Here is a 23,435-nt window from a genome sequence, read left to right on the forward strand (position 1 = left end):
AAAATAGTGCATCACAATGCACCAGCAGCAATACAATATAAAATCAACAGAGAGTGCCACATAATATAAAGTTGATAAAACCAATGGAACAAATAGAAACTGGTAAGTGTAGCCTATTAACAGTCACAACCTAAGTAGGAATTGTAAACAGAGGAAGAACGTCCCTCACATAAGAGCAGTAATGTTACCTATACCAGTAGGAAGGCACACGCTGTACACCCCGACACGTGTTTCGCACTTAGCTTTTTTTTGAAAAAGCTAAGTGCGAAACACGTGTCGGGGTGTACAGCGTGTGCCTTCCTACTGGTATAGGTAACATTACTGCTCTTATGTGAGGGACGTTCTTCCTCTGTTTACAATTCCTACTTAGGTTGTGACTGTTAATAGGCTACACTTACCAGTTTCTATTTGTTCCATTGGTTTTATCAACTTTATATTATGTGGCACTCTCTGTTGATTTTATATTGTATTGCTGCTGGTGCATTGTGATGCACTATTTTTTTCTCAATAAAGATTGTTTTGTATTATACGTAATATACTTTAGATGTTGTGTTTTTCAATTTTTTGGTGAGATTAATTTATACAACGGGGGGATCCAGTACAATCTATGCCCATACCACCCGTTTTATTACTTTGGTTTTGACAATAGATGATGTCACAGCTTATCTCCTCCCCCTCCCTGTACAATGACCTCTATATAGATAACACTGACCCATCATTACATCACTACTGACAATAGATGATGTCACAGCTTATCTCCTCCCCCTCCCTGTACAATGACCTCTATATAGATAACACTGACCCATCATTACATCACTACTGACAATAGATGATGTCACAGCTTATCTCCTCCCCCTCCCTGTACAATGACCTCTATATAGATAACACTGCCCCATCATTACATCACTACTGACAATAGATGATGTCACAGCTTATCTCCTCCCCCTCCCTGTACAATGACCTCTATATAGATAACACTGCCCCATCATTACATCACTACTGACAATAGATGATGTCACAGCTTATCTCCTCCCCCTCCCTGTACAATGACCTCTATATAGATAACACTGACCCATCATTACATCACTACTGACAATAGATGATGTCACAGCTTATCTCCTCCTCCTCCCTGTACAATGACCTCTATATAGAGAACACTGACCCATCATTACATCACTACTGACAATAGATGATGTCACAGCTTATCTCCTCCCCCTCCCTGTACAATGACCTCTATATAGATAACACTGACCCATCATTACATCACTACTGACAATAGATGATGTCACAGCTTATCTCCTCCCCCTCCCTGTACAATGACCTTTATATAGATAGCACTGACCCATCAATACATCACTACTGACAATAGATGATGTCACAGCTTATCTCCTCCCCCTCCCTGTACAATGACCTCTATATAGATAACAGTGACCCATCATTACATCACTACTAACAATAGATGATGTCACAGCTTATCTCCTCCCCCTCCCTGTACAATGACCTCTATATAGATAACACTGACCCATCATTACATCACTACTGACAATAGATGATGTCACAGCTTATCTCCTCCCCTCCCTGTACAATGACCTCTATATAGATAACAGTGACCCATCATTACATCACTACTGACAATAGATGATGTCACAGCTTATCTCCTCCCCCTCCCTGTACAATGACCTCTATATAGATAACACTGACCCATCATTACATCACTACTGACAATAGATGATGTCACAGCTTATCTCCTCCCCTCCCTGTACAATGACCTCTATATAGATAACACTGACCCATCATTACATCACTACTGACAATAGATGATGTCACAGCTTATCTCCTCCCTCAATGAGCTATTTCTTGGGGTGCATTATGGGTATTCAGGCACTAAATACTTTCCTGCTTACAAACTTAATAAGGAAACATTTAATTAATCAAGGATGAAGGTTTTGCTTGGAGCTGTAAATTCATTGCAACTTTTATATTGTTTTCTTCCAAAACCAAAAATAAAGGAATGCGAGATTCTAGCCAAGAAAAAAGGGAACACGAGTTTCCACTAATTACATTTGGCGAATATAAGGAGACAAAGAATTATATGAAAGCCAAGTGAGGCCCGTGGAGACCTTGTTATCCTCAGTTACAATCAGGGTTATGTTCACATTGGGGGAATCAGTGTAATATTTTAATGTCATTATCCCCTATTTTGGGGTGAACGGGTCCAATAATGAACTAACCTGCTATATAATATAGTGGTGTACAGCAAATCTCATCTGCTTGCTGGCAGATTCATTCACAAAGTTTTACTATATTAATCTAAGCTGCAGGATTACTCCACAGTTTTTACAAGGGAACCCGTCATCAGATTTTACCCCCAATAAACGACCAACTTCTCATGTAGGGTAAGAAATGTGCCTTCTAGAATTCCCCCTTTTACGTTAAAGCTTACCTGTTTAGCTAGAAAAAAAAATCTCCTCCAAAGTCATGTGACAATGAGCTGAGAAGAGTCAAATTTGCTTGAGATGAGTCATGTTTAGAGTTGAAGGGAAAGCGTCACTTCAGATGCCCTTATCCGGTAAAATCTGGTGAAAGCGGAAGGGAAGCCACTTCCTAACGGACAGAGACCAGCAGCAGAGTTATCCCCCTGTTACTGGGGCAGATTCAGGGGGTCAAGTGTCTTCCCCTTGAGGGTCAGATATTTGTGACTTATGATAAGGAAAATCAAATTTGCCCAAGGATGTCCCCCAAAAAAAGCAGAAACTGCACCAGTAACCCCAGTGCAAACATACAAACAAACCATTTGGGGTACTCTAGTAGCTGCTGCTACAATGCAATGCACAGGCTTCTCTCTCCATTCACCTCTATGAGAGCAGAGAATACACCGGCCCCTAAGCCTCACACAGATCCATCGTGGGTTAAGGGTCTCATGAAAGTTTACAGAGAAAATAAAACATTCACTGCACATTTTTGTTACAATGTTACATAAACACAGAACAGAGATGGCTACATTGTGCTCTCCCTGCAGACACACAGTTTCCATTGTCTGAGAAGACAATACACAGAAGGGTCGACGAGGGGGTCGCTCTTCATGAGACAATGTGTCAGAGCTGCTCAAAGTAAGTGGCAGCCGTCTAGGCGAAAAAACGCCAAAAATTTTTTTTTTTTTTTTTAAAAAGGCAAAACATTTCTATTTTTCTCTGAGATGAGAGGTTACATAGATCAGGGCAATCGATCCAGCAGGTCATCACGGGTAATTGTCCCGTTTTTAAAAAATTCTATGAAAAAACAGCCCCACACACGTCCGCAGGTTATGTGCAGTACTGCAGCTATGTCCTAGCGAAGTGGTGGCATGTTGTGGAGAACTAGACTATAAGGGCGCATAGATTATTTCTGTCCATTATGCCGTTTCCCAGTTTTATCTGTATGTTAATGAGGCAGTTGGTGCACTCGGGACGTTTCCTCAGCACCCACAGTGCTGCCATTATAACCAAATCCGCTTTCCACTTCTCCCAGTGTTGCCCAAAACTTCACAGGAGAAAAATCTCCAGCTTATCTGATGGAGGGGGAAGTGCTCCAGGTGATAAGGAGTATTCTGGGTGCACCGACTGTCTCATTAGCATACGGATCAAAATAGGAATTTCTTAGAAACTACATCATTGACCGGTATTTCTTCACAACATGCTGACAGCAGATTATACTGCTTAGAGGAGTTGGTAGACTCCCTAAAAAATTAAAAGGGCATAATGGGGCTTCAAAACCAGAAAACTGGGGCAGAAGCCCGGAAATAATCCCAATGCCGGCATTTACCACAGCACCTTGCCAAGGGGGGGAGCAGCCGGCGCATGCGCACTACGCAGACCGTGCGAATGTTCACCTTGAATGTGCAAAACTACGCAGGGAGTATTCACATGTGGCATTTCGCAACCGCTTTGAAAGTTTTAAACCCCATTCACACATTGGGGCGCATGCATCTTCACTTTTGCATTCGTTTTGAGCCAATTAGATTTGCAAAAGTTAGAAAAAAAAAATTTACAAACTCACATCAACCACAAAAAAGAAACAAAACATCCGATACATAAGAACACAGAAGTGTGTCACCAGAAACAGCCCTGTTGTCTTGGTTGCTCTAGCAGTGCGGAGATAAATGGGGGCAATCCTTTCCAGTGCCAGTACTGAGCATGTACATAAAGTGCAGCCACATCCATCTCAACTGTAAGTGGGATCAGAGATGCATAAGACACACAGAGAGGCCACATGCAGTCTGTCAAGCCATGAGTTGTGGTCTGCACTCCGCTGCACTCCAAAATTCACTTCCCTAACTGATGGCAGATCATTGGTGCAGGAGGCCGGGTAGCAGTGAATACAGCCGAGAAGTTCTCACTGCTCCCAGGTCCTCTCCTGGTAAGTACTTGTCTGCTGTACTGAACTGCTCCCGGGTCCTCTCCTGGTAAGTACTTGTCTGCTGTACTGAACTGCTCCCGGGTCCTCTCCTGGTAAGTACTTGTCTGCTGTACTGTACTGCTCCTGGGTCCTCTCCTGGTAAGTACTTGTCTGCTGTACTGTACTGCTCCTGGGTCCTCTCCTGGTAAGTACTTGTCTGCTGTACTGTACTGCTCCCGGGTCCTCTCCTGGTAAGTACTTGTCTGCTGTACTGTACTGCTCCCGGGTCCTCTCCTGGTAAGTACTTGTCTGCTGTACTGTACTGCTCCCGGGTCCTCTCCTGGTAAGTACTTGTCTGCTGTACTGTACTGCTCCCGGGTCCTCTCCTGGTAAGTACTTGTCTGCTGTACTGTACTGCTCCCGGGTCCTCTCCTGGTAAGTACTTGTCTGCTGTACTGAACTGCTCCCGGGTCCTCTCCTGGTAAGTACTTGTCTGCTGTACTGTACTGCTCCCGGGTCCTCTCCTGGTAAGTACTTGTCTGCTGTACTGTACTGCTCCCGGGTCCTCTCCTGGTAAGTACTTGTCTGCTGTACTGTACTGCTCCCGGGTCCTCTCCTGGTAAGTACTTGTCTGCTGTACTGTACTGCTCCCGGGTCCTCTCCTGGTAAGTACTTGTCTGCTGTACTGTACTGCTCCCGGGTCCTCTCCTGGTAAGTACTTGTCTGCTGTACTGTACTGCTCCCGGGTCCTCTCCTGGTAAGTACTTGTCTGCTGTACTGTACTGCTCCCGGGTCCTCTCCTGGTAAGTACTTGTCTGCTGTACTGTACTGCTCCCGGGTCCTCTCCTGGTAAGTACTTGTCTGCTGTACTGTACTGCTCCCGGGTCCTCTCCTGGTAAGTACTTGTCTGCTGTACTGTACTGCTCCCGGGTCCTCTCCTGGTAAGTACTTGTCTGCTGTACTGTACTGCTCCCGGGTCCTCTCCTGGTAAGTACTTGTCTGCTGTACTGTACTGCTCCCGGGTCCTCTCCTGGTAAGTACTTGTCTGCTGTACTGTACTGCTCCCGGGTCCTCTCCTGGTAAGTACTTGTCTGCTGTACTGTACTGCTCCCGGGTCCTCTCCTGGTAAGTACTTGTCTGCTGTACTGTACTGCTCCCGGGTCCTCTCCTGGTAAGTACTTGTCTGCTGTACTGTACTGCTCCCGGGTCCTCTCCTGGTAAGTACTTGTCTGCTGTACTGTACTGCTCCCGGGTCCTCTCCTGGTAAGTACTTGTCTGCTGTACTGTACTGCTCCCGGGTCCTCTCCTGGTAAGTACTTGTCTGCTGTACTGTACTGCTCCCGGGTCCTCTCCTGGTAAGTACTTGTCTGCTGTACTGTACTGCTCCTGGGTCCTGATGCTACCACATTCAATCAGGACAGGACACAGAGCAGAGTGGCACAGGGTGGAGAGAAGATGCTGTACGATTATTGTCTGCAGCATTTGGTTCCTGGGGTGATATTTATTGCTATACTGTGGTTGTTGGTACATCATTGGAACTAGTTACAGACGTGGCCCCTCAAAGAGAACCCGTCAGAAGAAATTGACCTAACAAAACCACTACTAGTATGTTCCTAAGAAGCTTAAAACCTTCCAGATCATGTTTCTTTAATGGCTCAGTACAAAGGCATCATCTAGAACAGGGGTAGGGAACCTATGGCTCGGGAGCCAGATATGGCTCTTTTGTTGGCTGCATGTGGCTCTCAGACAGACATGTAATAAATAGTGATGGCTGCTGTGTGTCTTAGACTGATCACAGGCAGCAATATTACCGCTGCCTACGTCCTTTGTACGACCCAGGTGCCATCGTCTAAGTCTGGGTCAAAGAGAAGAGTGTGGGAGCGATGAGGAGCTGGCTGCAGGGCGCGCTGGTAAGTGAATATTCTTTTTTTTTTTTTTTTGCTGTGGCTACCTATCTACTGGCGGTATGTGCTGGGACTACCTATCTACTGGTCTGGGGTCGCAATGGGAGGTCAACCCTTGGGAAGGAAACACTGTGGAAAGCTTCCTCATAGGCATGAAGCACTAAGATCCGACGGGCAATACTGCGAGCCGCCGGTCTTTATAGTAACCCGGGAAGTGGGCAGCGCCAAACAGCGGCGCACTAGCCCTTTAAATCTGCGAGCGCCGGTGCGCACGCGCTGGCCAGCCGGGACGGGAGCCGGAAAGTGGTGAGTTGAGTGAGCTCGGAAAGGGGAGGGGCACGAGACCTAGATCACAGGGGCACCCGTGACACTGGGGTTACCTATCTACTTGGGGACATGTGCATATGGTACGGCTCTTACGGAATAACATTTTAAAATATGTGGCGTTCATGGCTCTCTCAGCCAAAAAGGTTCCTGACCACTGATCTAGAACATCAACCTTGAAGTGAGATGTCAATCGGTTGTATAAAGTCATGGGGGCGGAGATTTAAACTTTAAAGTCAAGCTTTCTCTTTCTCAGAAAGTCCCCTTCTCTGTAATTTATGGTCCTGCATCCAGACACATCAATAACCTGATCTCCTGAAGTCCAATGCATGATGTCAATCACAGAGGAGGAGGGGTTCACTGCTCCCCACCTTGACTTCAGTGTTAAACTCTCCGCCTTCTTGACTTTATACATCCAATTTACATCTCACTTCAAAGTTGATATTGTAGATGATGCCATCACACTAAACCGTAAAAAGAAACAAAACCTAGAAGGTGTTAAACTGTTTGACAATACAGGTGGTCCCCTACTTAAGGACACCCGACCCCTAATTAAAGACGGACCCCTCTGCCCTCTGGTGAAGTCTCTGGATGTTACTATAGTCCCAGGCTGCAATGATCAGCTGTAAGGTGTCTGTAATGAAGCTTTATTGATAATCCTTGGTCCCATTACAGCAAAAAATGTGAAGCTCCAATTGTCACTGGGGCAAAAAAAAAAAAAAATTTGTCTACAACTACAATTATAAAATGTACAGTTTCGACTTACATACAAACTCAACTTAAGAACAAACCTGTGGAACCCATCTTGTACGTAACCCGGGGACTCCCTGTATAGTGGTTGTGGATTATTAGGCCAATTGCTGATGACAGGTTCTCTTTAAAGAGGGAACCTGTCACCTGAATAATCTAGGTAAGCAGCTCCCTATCCCTACCTCCGGTGTAGCAGTGTTAAATTGCTAGCTTTATCGGAACACAACGATAAAAAGCTAGCACTACATAGCGCTCCGTACACCTGACCAGGCTTACAGCGGTCCGGTGCATTCATGCCCCTCCCATGCGGCAATCACCGCCTCCTCGGACCGCCCCCTCATGAATACGCCGTACCACTGTGAGCTACGTGGTGCAGAGTGTCCTAGCTTATGGGACGGATAACACTGCTATCACTGGGGTAGGGCCATGGAGCTGTTTACTAAGTGCCCCTACATAAATTATTTGGGTGACAGGTCCTCTTTAATATTGAGCAGTGTAACAATGAGGCCCTTGGACCAATCAATGTTGTTCACTTCTGGCCTAAATCCTAAGATTAGGAACTACATTTCTATAACTTATTACAGACTTGTGGAGTCGGTCCATTATCTATCGACTCCAACTCCACACCCAGCAGGCAGAAATACAATGTGCCCCATTGAGTTAACATTGTGTTTACTGGATGTTTACTAAATGCCCGTGAAACGTTAACTCAATGTGCAATGTGGGTGGAGCCTTTCAATTACATTTCACAATGCAATCCAACACATGACCATGTGACCATTAGTGGATTTCTCCTCTCTCAATGAAGGTTTAGAATGATAGTTCTATAGTAGACCCTGCAGGTCCTGTCCCATCACCCCGCACAGGTCCTGCACAGACGCTCCCCTTCTCTATCAGGCCTAGGTGTGGACCAGAACCAGTAATAACAATGCCAGATCACATCCATGACTATGATTTACAAAATATTCTGATTCATTGTAGCAACAATTCAATATAAGTCGCCCCCTACAGGTGATATCCCAGTGAAAAAAAAAACATATGAATGACCAGCCAGCTCCTATAATCCCACAGTCATGTCCAATAATCCCACAGTCATGTCCAATAATCCCACAGACATGTCCAATAATCCCACAGACATGTCCAATAATCCCACAGACATGTCCAATAATCCCACAGTCATGTCCAATAATCCCACAGTCATGTCCAATAATCCCACAGTCATGTCCAATAATCCCACAGTCATGTCCAATAATCCCACAGTCATGTCCAATAATCCCACAGTCATGTCCTTGCCTGACTAATGCCGTCACTGGCCGCTGAGATACGCTGCATAAGCTCGGATACATGGATGGAATGCAGGATCATTTGCATAAGTATTCCATGCATCCTGGGAACAAGACTCCAGGACTCCGGCTGATCCCATATATCACAGTCATTCAGCAGGTAGGTTTGTAGAGGAGATAAGTCCATGGTATGTGATAACTAAACGGAATAGGTGACATTTAGGATCATTACATACTCAGCAACGTGACTCTTAAAGGGGTTGTACTAAATTTGCAAGTTATCCCTTATCCGATTGGGACCCTCCACCAATCACAAAGAAGCCCCCCGGCGGTCTGGAGAATTGGGGTTCCAGGATCAGACCCTTAATAGGGAACAGCTGTTATATTTGTTATCCATGGCCTCCCTCATTATAAAATCAACTTTTACAATTAAGAAAATGAGCCTGAAGTGCAGGGGTTACTACAGTGCCTCCGTTCTGCAGCTTCACAGGCTGTTACACGGTCTACCCTCTACCAACCTGCTGTGAGCTCTCATAGTGGGAGGAGGGAAGCGCTTCTGCTCAGTGTAATAGCCTATGAAACTACAGCACTGGTTACACCCCCAAGAACACTTACGGCTCATTAGCATATTTATAAAAGTTGATTTTAGAAGGAAGGAGACCATGGATAACAAATACAAGAAGATTCCCACAGTCCCGGTGCCTGGATCTATGAGTAATGTCCCTGGTTTATCAGGATGGATTTTGATGGGAGATTTCCTATAAGATATGGCAGCAGTCTATTTACTTAGAGGGGCTGTCCATAGATGGAAGTGTGGGACACCATTACTGCAAGTCATCGTGAGCCACAAGTATCTAGGATAACAACTGATTTGCACAGCACAGCGCCACTCTTGTCTCAGGGGCTGGTTTGGGTATTGCAGCTCCAGACTGTAGCTGTAAGTAGGGATCAGATACTTGGCTCGTGTGTTTTCAGAGTTCAGGGAAGTGCAGTCCCATACCTTAGATAATAGCTGGAAATTCTTGTCCATCCACTCGCTGGAATGTCGGATATCTTTGGAAACATCATTAGCTGAATCGGCAATAGCCTGCGAGCCAGCGTGTAACCCTACACATGCCAGCGCACAGGACCGCTGGGATATCCTCCCGACACATGGCTAAAAATACTCCAAGGAGTCAATGGACCCTACAAGACAAGGACATCCCAGGACGCTGCAGAGACACTCCGGCAAATATTTATTTAAAGCAACACTGGGGGGGCAGGGGGGGGTTACATCACCCTCCAGGGGGCAGATGGTATCATCTGTAGGGGGGTAATAATCCAGGTGGGAAGACAAAGACACCCATCATGTATGGAGAGATCTGAGCTCATTAACTCTTTGCATACATGCAATACGTCAGAAGTACACGGCTGATTTCTTCCAAAGACAGCGCCACCCCTGACCATGGTTGGTGTCGGTATTGCAGCTCAGCTGTAAAGAAATGAATGCACTACCACACATTACCCATAGCCTGGAGCTGTTTTTGGAAGAAAAAAAGCCATATTTTTCACCCTCTGGGCAACCCCTTTAAGTAACCAAGGACATTACACACTAGTGTTGTCTGATGTTTAACCCCTTCGTGTCTATGCCATTTTAGACCTTTAGGACCAGGCCTGATTTTTAAAATTTGCCCTGTGTCATTATAGGAGGTTACAACTTTTTGACACTTTAACTTAACCAGGGGATTTTGAGATTGTTTTACCGTCACACATTGTACTTCAAAGTAATATTAAAATTTTGATGATATCTTTTGTGTTTAGTTATGAAAAAAATTGAAATTTGGCAAAAATTTCTAAAAATTCTTCATTTTCATAGTTCAAAATGTTCTGCTTTTCAGGCAGATAGTCATAGCACCCAAGTAACTTTATAACTAACATTTCCGGAATGTCTGCTTTATATCGGCATAGGGTTTTATGCATCCTCTCTCTTTTCTAGGTTGTTAGGAGGTTCAGAATTTTGGGAGCAATTTTTCTCATTTTTAGGAAAAACGCCAAAACCCTTATTTAGAGGCACCTGCTCAGCTTTAACTGACTTTGAGAGGCCTAAACAGCAGTAAACCCCCATAAATTATGCCATTTTAGAAACTACACCCCTCAATGTGTAAAAAATCAACTTTAAGAAGTATGTTAACCCTTTAGATGCTTCACAGTGGTTAAAACAAAATGGAGGTGTAATTTACAAGCTGTCATTTTTTTCTAGACAATATATTAATTTTGGCCAAAAATTAAACCGTCACAAAGTATTAAATGACAAAAAACTCCACAAAGTTTGATACCCAACGTCTCCCGATTCAGAGGATGCCCCATATGTGGTGGTGACTGCTGTACGGGCGCACGGCCGGGCATAGAACGGAAGGAGGCACCATTCAGAGCAGATCTGCAATGTCACATCTTACAGGCTATAAAATGTTTATTTTTTTTGTAATTTGGACATATGGGGGATCATTTTTTTGTGGATGAGATCCACTTTTCAGGTACATCATTTACGGGGGGGCTCAATAGCTAATAATCAGATTTTATTAACTCTTTCTATATGGTGGTTAAAAAAATCATTCTTGTTTATGGTTTTTAGCATTTTTCCCCCCCCCCCGACGTTCACCATACCATAAAAATAATGTGTTATCTTTATTCTACGGGCCATCACGATTACGGTGATACCCCATTTATATGGCTTTTTTATGGTTAACTTTTTTGCAGAATATAGAACTCATTTTGTGAGAAATTTGCTTGTTTTTGTATCGCCATGTAACAATGGGCAGAACATTTATATTTTTTTGTTTACAGCGCTGGTTTAGAGCTTATTTTTTGCGGGACAAGCTGCACTTTTTCTTGGTATCATGTTGGGGTACATTTTACTTTTTGATCACTTTTTATGCACTTTTTATGCGGTCAGATGTGAAAATTTAATCATTTTTGTGAGGTTTTTTTGTGTTTTTTTTTTACGGCGTTCACCGTACGGGTTCAGTGACCATTTTATTTTATTGTACGGGTTGTTACGGACGTTTTGATACCCAATATGTTGTGTTTTTTTGGTGATTTTAATTTTTTTTTATGTTTTATTTGATTACTGCATGGGACGGGACTTAAGGGGACTTTTATTCTTTTTAAATAATTTTTTTTTAGTTGCACCTTTTTTTTTAACTTTTTTTTTACTGTTTTATTTTGTCCCAGGGTGGGACATGAACAAGTGATCATTTGATCACTTGTTCATTGTAATATGCTGCAATACTAATGTATTGCAGCATATTACATAGTCAGCCTATGCATTCTGCATAGGCTGACAGCTGCACTGTTAGATCGTGCACAGTGCACGATCCTAGCAGGCAGCTGCCATAGGCAGCCCAGGGGACCTGATCGGGCCTCAGGGTTGCCATGGCAACGATCAGCACCTCCGTGCCCTGCACGGAGGGTGCCGATCGTCGCACCGATGCACCATAGACGCCGCGGTCACTATGACCGCGGCGTCTGTAGGGTTAAACAGTCGGGATCGCGATAGTCGCGATCCCGGCTGTTACTGCGGGATCCCAGCTACCGCGTACCGCTGGGATCCCGCGGCGATCGCAAGGGCTCAGCTTCTGAGCCCGGGTGATCGCCATGACGTGATACTACGTCAAGGTGCGGGAACTACCCGCATCCTATGACGTAGTATCACGTCAAGGTGCGGGAAGGGGTTAATGGATATCCCCTATGACCAGGTCAGGATATAACATTCAGATCTGACTAATCACAAGGACAGGGGGTCTTGTTCCCCCAAACTGATGAACAGAGAGGTCATGTGCTCCATTCGTTATCTATGTCTGGTCTCTACCGCTCCATCAATTAGGGAGAATGGGACCCTCAAAGCCAATGGGGGGGGGGGTCTGAATCTGCAAGAAATCATAGCAAACTGATTCAGTTGAATACAGTGACTTTCCAGGAAATTTCTGCAACAATCAGCCGCATGTGAACAGACCCTTAGCTACCAATAAACTTATTATAGGATAGATGACCATTATATGGAAGTACCGTACAAACTCGAGTATAAGCCGACCCAAGTATAAGCCGAGGCCCCTAATTTTACCACAAAAAAACTGGGAAAACCTATTGACTCGAGTATAAGCAGAGGGTGGGAAATGCATTGGTCACAGCCTCTCCAGCATGTAGCCAGCCAGCCCCTGCCCCAGTGTATATAGCCAGCCAGCCCCTGCCCCAGTGTATATAGCCCCCCCCCTTCCCCGTCGTGCAGCACAACAATACCGGATGGATCGCACAGAAGATCTACGGGTGCCGCCAGAAAGGCAAGTTTTGAGTTATTTATTTTTTTGACTCGAGTATAAGCCGAGTTTGGGTTTTCCAGCACATTTTTTGTGCTGAAAAACTAGGCTTATACTCGAGTATATAAGGTAATGGAGTGGTGACAATAGTGGGGGCAACCATCCTGGGCATAGGAGATAACTTGAAACAACCCCAGTACCCTTTAATAAAATAGAATGCATTAGCTCCCCCTGGTGGTGACTCATGGTTGCCAGATTTTTCTCACTGCAATTTCCTGATCAGAGGGGATTTACAGCACTAAAGCCAGAAATCCGGCCAAGTCAGCGTTCTGTCAGTGAATTCCCCGGGAAGCACAGAGAGCAGAGACATAAGCCCATCTATTGTGCACCCAGCATAACATCAGCTGGAGAGGCGCACCACACACTGACACCAGTCATGGGAGCATCACATCATCCTGCTCACTGGAAAGCAGAAGTCACCGAGACACAGATGGAGCAATCTATGAACGCCATTTACCAATATAGTCTGCAGATGGTGAAACTATCGTTCAAGGAAAAACAGCCGGGCAGATGAATCCAATCTATTTATCCCTGTTATCCGCCCTAAAGGGGTTGTTCAATTTCAGCAAATAAATAATACTTGTTCTATCAATTCCTGGTGGTTTTCTAGATCTCTGCTTGCTGTCATTCTATAGGAAGCTTCGTTGTTGACCTTCAGTGGATAAAAAATTATTCCTGGTCATGTGATGTCACACAGATGCACGGCTAGTTATATAGCTGGTCATGTGATGTCATACAGATGCAAACTCGTTATATATATATATATATATATCTGGTCACGTGATGTCACAAGGGTGCACGGCTCATTATATCGCTGGTCATGTGATGTCACACAGGTGCAAGGCTCGTTATATCCCTGGTCATGTAATGTCACACAGGTGCAAGGCTCATTATATCCCTGGTAATGTGATGTCACACAGGTGCAAGGCACGTTATATCCCTGATCATGTGATGTCACACAGGTGCACGACTCGTTATATCCCTGGTCATGTAATGTCACACAGGTGCACGGCTCATTATATCACAGGGAGTAAATCAGAGCTGTGTGTTATAACGGGATGCACACCTGTGTGACACCACATGACCAGGGATATAACGAGCCGTGCACCTGTGTGACACCACATGACCAGGGATATAACGAGCCGTGCACCTGTGTGACATCACAAGACCAGGGATATAACGAGCCGTGCACCTGTGTGACACCACATGACCAGGGATATAACGAGCCATGCACCTGTGTGACATCACATGACCAGGATATATAACGAGCCGCGCACCTGTGTGACACCACATGACCAGGGATATAACGAGCCATGCACCTGTGTGACATCACATGACCAAGGATATAACGAGCCGTGCACCTGTGCGACATCACATGACCAGGGATATAACAAGCAGTGCACCTGTGTGACATCACATGACCATGGATATAACGAGCCGTGCACCTGTGTGACATCACATGACCATGGATATAACGAGCCATGCACCTGTGCGACATCACATGACCAGGGATATAACAAGCCGTGCACCTGTGTGACATCACATGACCAGGGATATAACGAGCCATGCACCTGTGTGACATCACATGACCATGGACTGGATTTTATCCACAAAAAGTAAAGAATGAAGCTTTCTATAAAAAGACAGCAAGCAGAGATCTAAAAACCCGTGAGAAATTAAAACTATATTGGGAAATTGTAGAACTTTTCATCACACACACACAATATAAATGATTTCCGAAAGTGAACAATCCCTTTAATATTGATATCCTATTGCTCCCTGTACAACGATAAGTGTATTAAATGTATTATCAATGGCCTGACACATCCCGAGCCGCCCACATGTCCACACCCAACGTTCAATCATGTATTACACACCCGTATTACCCAGTAAATAGGAGTCACGTGGCAGATACAGAGCTCCATACATATTACTGCAGTGCCTGGCCTTGTGACTATAGAGCATCATGTGAACAGGCTCCTAGCTCTATAGGATATAACATAATAATAATAATTCTTTATGTATATAGTGCACACAGATTATGCAGCACTGCACAGAGTTGTCACATCAGTCCCTGTCCCCATGGGGCTCACAATCTAATCAACCTAGCAATATGTTTTGGAGTGTAGGAGGAAAACGGAGGACCCGGAGGAAAGCCACGCAAACACGGAGAGAACATACAAACTCTTTGAAGATGTTGACCTGGATGGGACTAGAACCCAAATAATGGATGGAAATGACGCAGCGTCACCCAAAGCCGTGATGCTCCGTGATACAGACAAGGGTCATTATACAGCCCCGGGGTGTTGTGTATACAGGTTATTAAAGGCGCATCACTAAGCACCTGTCCCCATATCAAATACAGAGAAGAGTCACTTAAAGGGATGGTGACAAGAGAAGGGGATGATGGGGGCTTTATCCTCACTGATAATGACAGTGGTGGTCTCCAAGGCCTCCCGCTGCAACATGAACAGGGAGGCGACAATGTAAATCTTATAGACTCTGAATTCAGGGACTGCTCTGGTCCCGGGTAACTACTGTGCCTGGGGCAGGAAAGGTTCAGTGTCATCCATGGAGAGACGAGTACTACAACTCCCAGCTGGCAGTCCTAAGACTGGGGATGGGCTTCATGGGATGTAACGCGGCGCAGGATGACAGGAAATCCCAGCCTGATGGATCCTCTAGTGACTGTATAGATGGAAACTTCACAACATAATCCCAAATACTGATCGAAAGGGAATGACACCTCAAACACGGCGGAGGCTAAACTACGACTCCCAGCATGTCCTACTAGCACCGCAGAGCCTAAACTACGACTCCCAGCATGTCCTACTAGCACCGCAGAGCCTAAACTACGACTCCCAGCATGTCCTACTAGCACCGCAGAGCCTAAACTACGACTCCCAGCATGTCCTACTAGCACCGCAGAGCCTAAACCACGACTCCCAGCATGTCCTACTAGCACCGCAGAGCCTAAACCACGACTCCCAGCATGTCCTACTAGCACCGCAGAGCCTAAACTACGACTCCCAGCATGTCCTACTAGCACCGCAGAGCCTAAACTACGACTCCCAGCATGTCCTACTAGCACCGCAGAGCCTAAACTACGACTCCCAGCATGTCCTACTAGCACCGCAGAGCCTAAACTACGACTCCCAGCATGTCCTACAACTACAGAAGAGGTAACACCAGAACACCCAACTACAACTCCCATACAACCACGACCTAGGGAAAAAACTACAACTCCCAGCATGTCCTACTACCACTGTAGAGGCTAAAATACAACTCCCAGCATGTCCTACAACTACAGAAGAGGTAACACCAGAACACCCAGCACCCATACTACAACTATGGAAGAGTCTTAACTACATCTCCCAGCAACCAACACAATTACAACAGTTTCAACTACAACTCCCATACAACTACGACCTAGGGAAAGCTACAACTCCCAGCCTGTCCCACAACTATGAGCAAGGCTGAACTACAACTCTCAGCATGTTCCACAACTATCACTACAGCAAAACTACAACTCCCAGCATGTCCAAATTCTTCATCTTGATGTAAGCCTACAACTTACTGAATGCTGGGTTTTCCAGCTATAGTTCAGTTATGTAAAGAAACTAAACAATGTAATAGCACAGCCCGGACAGCAGCCCCCTCACCCTATAGATGAGATGTAAACATTCCCCCCCTCCCTCTCAGGTGGTACAGTCCCCTCATCCCCCGCTCCGGGGTTACCTGTGTCCGGGGCAGTGCGGCCGCCATGCTGCTTCCGGCCCGATCCGCCCATCATGCGATCAACCCAGAGACGGAGCAAGCGATGGGCGGGGCGAGCTGTCAATCATAACACGGGGGTGGGGATTAGTGGCGGAGTAAGGAGGAGCCTCAGCAAAAGTCAATGTTTGGTTCTAGGCGGGGCGAAATGTAATCTGGAGGGAAGGGGCGGTGCATATGTGGGCGCGGCTGTGGGGAATGTGGGAGGAGATAAAGAGGGAAACCTGAGGTGAACTTGACCGGTCATAACGCAGTAAGGTTGTGTTCACACGATCCGTCTGCGTTTTAAAGGGGTTGGGCAACACGGATGCGATGGTTTTGAAACGCAATCCAGACAGAACGAGTAAACGCAACCTGATACAGAATATATATATATAACTAACAATGTAACACTATAGTACTGAGATGTATCAGGGGTGCACTTAGTTTTTATAGTTTAAAACGCATCAAAATAGCTTCTTTTTCAAAGTGTTTTTTAGAGGTGAACATATTTAAGGCTGGTGACACACGTGACGTTTTTGTCGCGTTTCTGCTGCGGCTTCGAACGCATCCTAGACTAGGTTTTCGATTTTAAGGGGTGTTTCCTGCAACACCACCTGATGTGTACAAAACGTAAGGCCAGGATAAAAACTGCGACCCCCCCCCCCCCCCCCTCAACCCCAGCCCATGGACGCCACCTCTACACCAAGGGGAAGGGTATGGATATTCCCCACACCGGCAAACTAACTTTAGGCTGTGCCAGGATAACGCAATTCTATACCCCAGTGCCCCCCAGTGCCTAACAGGATGAATTCTGGGTCTCTTTTTTTCGTAAACCTACCCCACTTTTAACCTTTTTTAACCCCCTTCCCGCCGCAGCCCTTTTTCGTTTTAGCGTTTTAATTTTTCACTCCCCACCTTCAAAAATCTATAACTTTTTTATTTTTACACGTAAAGAGCTGTGTGACGGCTTGTTTTCTGCGTAACAAATTGCAATTCATAGTGATGGTATTGAATATTCCATGTCATGTACTGGGAAGCGGGAAAAATATTCCAAATGCAGTGAAAATGGTGAAAAAAACGCATTTTTGCCATTTTCTTGTGGGCTTGGATATTACGGCTTTCACTGTGCGCCTCAAATGACATGTCTACTTTATTCTTTGGGTCGGTACGATTACGGTGATACCAAATTTGTATAGGTTTTATAATGTTTTATACATTTACAAAAATTAAAACCTCCTGTACAATTTTGATTTTGCCATCTTCTGGCGCTAATAACTTTTTTATACTTTGTTGTACGGAGCTGCGGGTGGTGTCATTTTTTGTGACATTTGATATTATTTTCAATGATATCATTTTTAGGACTGTACGACCTTTTGATCACTTTTTATAGATTGCCATTTTTTACTTTGGGCAATATTTTCCGTTACGGGGTTAAACGCATTGAAAACCATTAATACATTTTGATAGATCGGGCATTTTCGGACGCGTTGATACCTAAAGTGTTTATTATTTTTACTGCTAATTTATATTTATATCAGTTCTAGGGAAAGAGGGGTAAATTGAATTTTTAGGGTTTTTTTATTATAATTTTTATTTTAACTTTTTTTTTATTTTTATTTTTACTATTTTTCAGACTCCCTAGGGTACTTTATCCCTAGGTTGTCTGATCGATCGTATCATATACTGCCATACTGTAGTATGGCAGTATATGGGGATTTCACTCCTCATTCATTACAATGTGCTATCAGCACATTGTAATGAAGGAGTTAAAACGAAATAGCCTCGGGTCTTCGGAAGACCCAAGGCTACCATGGAGACGGATCGCTGCTCCCCGATGACGTCACTGGGAGCGACAATCCTAGGCAAGATGGTGGCGCCCATGCTGTGATAACACCCGGGTGTTACCGGTAAGTCTTTGCTGGCTATGGAAAGGACTCGGCCCCATACACAGAGGGCGGTTGTGAACCAGTTAACCCCTTCCCGTCGCAGCCCTTTTTCGTTTTAGCGTTTTCATTTTTCACTCCCCACCTTCAAAAAATCTATAACTTGTTTATTTTTCCATGTACAGAGCTGTGTGGGGGCTTATTTTCTGCGTAACAAATTACACTTCAAAATGGTGATATTTAATATTCCATGCCGGGTACTGGGAAGCGGGAAAAAAATTCCAAATGCAGTGAAATTGGTAAAAAAAACGCATTTGTGCCGTATTCTTGTGGGCTTGGATTTTAACAATTTCACTGTGCACCACAAATGATGCATCTACTTTATTCTTTGAGTCTGTATGATTTACGGGGATACCAAATTTGTATAGGTTATGTAATACAAAAAATTTTTATACTTTGGTGTACGGAGCTGCGGGTGGTGTTGTTTTTTGATGATGTTTACAATGTTATCATTTTTAGGACTGTACGACCTTTTGATCACTTTTTATAGAATTTAAAATTTTTTAAAATGGCAACATTTTTGACTTCGGTTGCGATTTTCCGTTACAGGGTTAAACGCAGTGAAAAACCGTTATCATATTTTGATAGATCGGCCATTTTCGGACGCGGCGATACCGAATGTGTTTATGATTTTTACTGTTTATTTATATCAGTTCTAGGGAAAGGGGGGTGATTTGAGTTTTTAGGGTTTTTTTATTATTTTTTTTTAAAAATTTTATTTTTACTATTTTTCAGACTCCCTAGGCTACTTTAACCCTAGGTTGTCTGTACGATCCTATCATATACTGCCATACTACAGTATGGTCAATGGAAGACCCGAGGCTACCATGGCGATGGATCGTTGCTCCCCCATGACGTCACGGGGAGCGATGATCCTCGGAAAGATGGCGGTGCCCATGCGCCGATGAGGCGATCAGCGGGAAAACACCTACGATCAGTGCTGACACCAATCGCGGCAATATGCAGCAAAGACATACCGGCTATGGAGAGGGCTCAGCCCGTGAGCCCTCTCCATGCACCCACACCCGGTATGTTACGTAATACTACATCACATGTCGGTAAGGGGTTAAGGGCTAGGCCACTTTTCAGTAAATCTCCTCCATTAGACAGGTCTCTGCATCTATCTGCACCTTACAGCCCTGACATCATATAGGAGGAAGAGGGGGAACTTTCCCTGGTGACAACGTAACAGTAATAGCAACTCCATGAGATCTAATATGGCGGACAAGTGTCTGAGAGTCATTTGCAACCCCAAAACTGATATACAGAAAGTTCTAGAACAAAAGAAAAATACACAGAGGCGGAGTTAGGAGTTCAGCATAGGGGGGCAAAACCCACCCAAGTGGCCCCCAACCCAGGTGTACCTGTATCCCACCACACAGCTACCATATGGTGGTGGATACTTGTATTAGTTGGAGAACCGCCCAAGGGTCCTTGTGAAGCATATACTTGGCTATAAGTGAGTCCGATGAGGCACATAGGACTCACATTTTTAAGTTCATGACAAGATACATTTGATAAAAGTCATCACTTTCATGATGACAATTTTAAATTTTCAATTCATCAGCCTGGCTTTATCATTACTAGTACTGAGCTGTGACCATATATACAGGATAGGAGTAGTAGTAATGAGATGTGCCCATATATACAGAATAGGAGTAGTAGTAATGAGATGTGCCCATATACACTCACCGGCCACTTTATTAGGTACACCATGCTAGTAACGGGTTGGACCCCCTTTTGCCTTCAGAACTGCCTCAATTCTTCGTGGCATAGATACAACAAGGTGCTGGAAGCTCCTCAGAGATTTTGGTCCATAGTGACATGATGGCATCACACAGTTGCCGCAGATTTGTCGGCTGCACATTCATGATGCGAATCTCCCGTTCCACCACATCCCAAAGATGCTCTATTGGATTGAGATCTGGTGACTGTGGAGGCCATTTGTGTCCAGTGACCTCATTGTCATGTTCAAGAAACCAGTCTGAGATGATTTCAGCTTTATGACATGGCGCATTATCCTGCTGAAAGTAGCCATCAGATGTTACAGGGTACATTGTGCTCATAAAGGGATGGACATGGTCAGCAACAATACTCAGGTAGGCTGTGGCGTTGTACCAAGGGGCCCAAAGACACCATGACACCACCACCACCAGCCTGAACCGTTGATACAAGGCAGGATGGATCCATGCTTTCATGTTGTTGACGCCAAATTCTGACCCTACCATCCGAATGTCGCAGCAGAAATCGAGACTCATCAGACCAGGCAACGTTTTTCCAATCTTCTACTGTCCAATTTCGATGAGCTTGTGCAAATTGTAGCCTCAGTTTCCTGTTCTTAGCTGAAAGGAGTGGCACCCGCTGTGGTCTTCTGCTGCTGTAGCCCATCTGCCTCAAAGTTCGACGTACTGTGCGTTCAGAGATGCTCTTGTGCCTACCTTGGTTGTAACGGTTGGGGATTTGAGTCACTGTTGCCTTTCTATCAGCTCGAACCAGTCTGCCCATTCTCCTCTGACCTCTGGCATCAACAAGGCATTTCCGCCCACAGAACTGCCGCTCACTGGATGTTTTTTCTTTTTCGGACCATTCTCTGTAAACCCTAGAGATGGTTGTGCGTGAAAATCCCAGTAGATCAGCAGTTTCTGAAATACTCAGACCAGCCCTTCTGGCACCAACAACCATGCCACGTTCAAAGGCCTCAAATCACCTTTCTTCCCCATACTGGTGCTCGGGAGAACTGCAGGAGATTGTCTTGACCATGTCTACATGCCTAAATGCACAGAGTTGCCGCCATGTGATTGGCTGATTAGAAATTAAGTGTTAACGAGCAGTTGGATAGGTGTACCTAATAAAGTGGCCGGTGAGTGTATACAGGATAGGAGTAGTAGTACTGTGCTGTGTCCCTATATAATACAGGATAGGAGGAGTAGTACTGTGCTGTGCCCATATATACAGGATAGGAGTAGTAGTAATGAGATGTGCCCATATATACAGGATAGGAGTAGTGGTACTGAGCTTTGCCCATATATACAGGATAGGAGTAGTAGTACTGTGCTGTGTCCCTATATAATACAGGATAGGAGTAGTAGTACTGTGCTGTGCCCATATATACAGGATAGGAGTAGCAGTACTCTACTGTGCCCATATATACAGGATAGGAGTAGTAGTAATGAGATGTGCCCATATATACAGGATAGGAGTAGTGGTACTGAGCTTTGCCCATATATACAGGATAGGAGTAGTAGTACTGTGCTGTGTCCCTATATAATACAGGATAGGAGTAGTAGTACTGTGCTGTGCCCATATATACAGGATAGGAGTAGCAGTACTCTACTGTGCCCATATATACAGGATAGGAGTAGTAGTACTGTGCTGTGCCCATATGTACAGGATAGGAGTAGTGGTACTGAGCTTTGCCCATATATACAGGATAGGAGTAGTAGTACTGTGCTGTGTCCCTATATAATACAGGATAGGAGTAGTAGTACTGTGCCGTGCCCATATATACAGGATAGGAGTAGTAGTACTGTGCTGTGCCCATATATACAGGATAGGAGTAGTAGTACTGTGCTGTGCCCATATGTACAGGATAGGAGTAGTAGTACTATACTGTGCACATATATACAGGATAGGAGTAGTACTATACTGTGCACATATATACAGGATAGGAGTAGTAGTACTACTGTGCCCATATATACAGGATAGGAGTAGTAATACTCTACTGTGCCCAGATGTAAAGGATGTACAGGGTAGGAGGAGGAGTACTGTGCTCATATATACAAGATATGAGTACTAGTACTGTTGTGTGCCCATATATACAAGATAGGAGTAGTAGTAAATATATATATATATATAGGAACAGCAAACACAGACAAGAAGAAAAACACATGGAAACACATACTTACCTCACACATGTGCTCAGTCTCCCCTCAGCAGTGCTGCCCGATTAGGACCTGACAATGAGCCGGTTCACATGTATTACCATAGAGCAGTGGTGGCGAACCTATGGCACGGGTGCCAGAGGTGGCACTCAGAGCCCTCTATATGGGCACCCTTGCCATTGCCCCAGGGCAGAGTTTGCCAGACAGGACTCAAGGCCTCTTGCAGTCCCAGGCAGCCCAGGACCCTAGAAGGAAGCTACAATGATAACCAAACTTCTTCTCCTTCTTTCTACTGTATTGGTGTCCTCAGATGCCTATACAATTTAAACCTGTGACAGAGCAGGGAGTAATAAGTTACTGCTTAAATTGTCGCATTGGCACTTTGCGAAAAATACGTGGGTTTTGGTTGTAGTTTGGGCACTCGGTGTCTAAAAGGTTTGCCATCACTGCCATAGAGTGTAGAGCAGGGCTGTGCTAGTCCCTGCTGTCATGTCCGCCCGATGCTTGCGTCCTTTTCGCCTTGGGCCCGTGCGTTACGGCTTTCTGTCTCTTGAAGGGCCAGCGTGCCGCTAATTGGCGCTGATCATTTCTTAATCTAATCAATAGCCGGCCCCTTCCTACATACCCCGCCGGATCTTTGTGCCTCATTGCCATTGAGAAAGCATGTTCCCTGTGCCTTGCGATTGTTTGCAGAAGTCCCGTTGTGACCTCGGTTCCGTTCCTGACTCCACTCCTCCGTTGCCTTGACCTTTTGCCTTGCTCCTGACTCTGATTCTGTGCCGCCTGTCCTGATCTCTTTCCTTTCCCCTACAATGATTCTGTCTCACGTTTCTGTACTTCACCTTGGCTGCCACCGCAGACAAAGTTG

The 23,435-nt window shown here is 45.0% G+C and overlaps 1 protein-coding gene across 2 annotated transcripts in view; it reads right to left on the bottom strand.

Moving 5' to 3' along the window:
- EPS15 (epidermal growth factor receptor pathway substrate 15) overlaps window positions 1-16,866 on the bottom strand; it is a 65,016-nt gene extending 48,150 nt beyond the window's left edge. For both annotated transcript variants that reach the window (XM_072127239.1, XM_072127238.1), the window contains exon 1: window positions 16,726-16,866. In XM_072127239.1, coding sequence (XP_071983340.1) covers window positions 16,726-16,752 — 27 coding nt within the window. In that variant the 5' untranslated portion in view covers window positions 16,753-16,866. The remainder of the gene's footprint in view (window positions 1-16,725) is intronic.
- Window positions 16,867-23,435: the final 6,569 nt, after the last annotated feature.

This window comes from Engystomops pustulosus, chromosome 10 (assembly GCF_040894005.1).
Source record: "Engystomops pustulosus chromosome 10, aEngPut4.maternal, whole genome shotgun sequence".
Taxonomy (NCBI): Eukaryota; Metazoa; Chordata; class Amphibia; order Anura; family Leptodactylidae; genus Engystomops; species Engystomops pustulosus.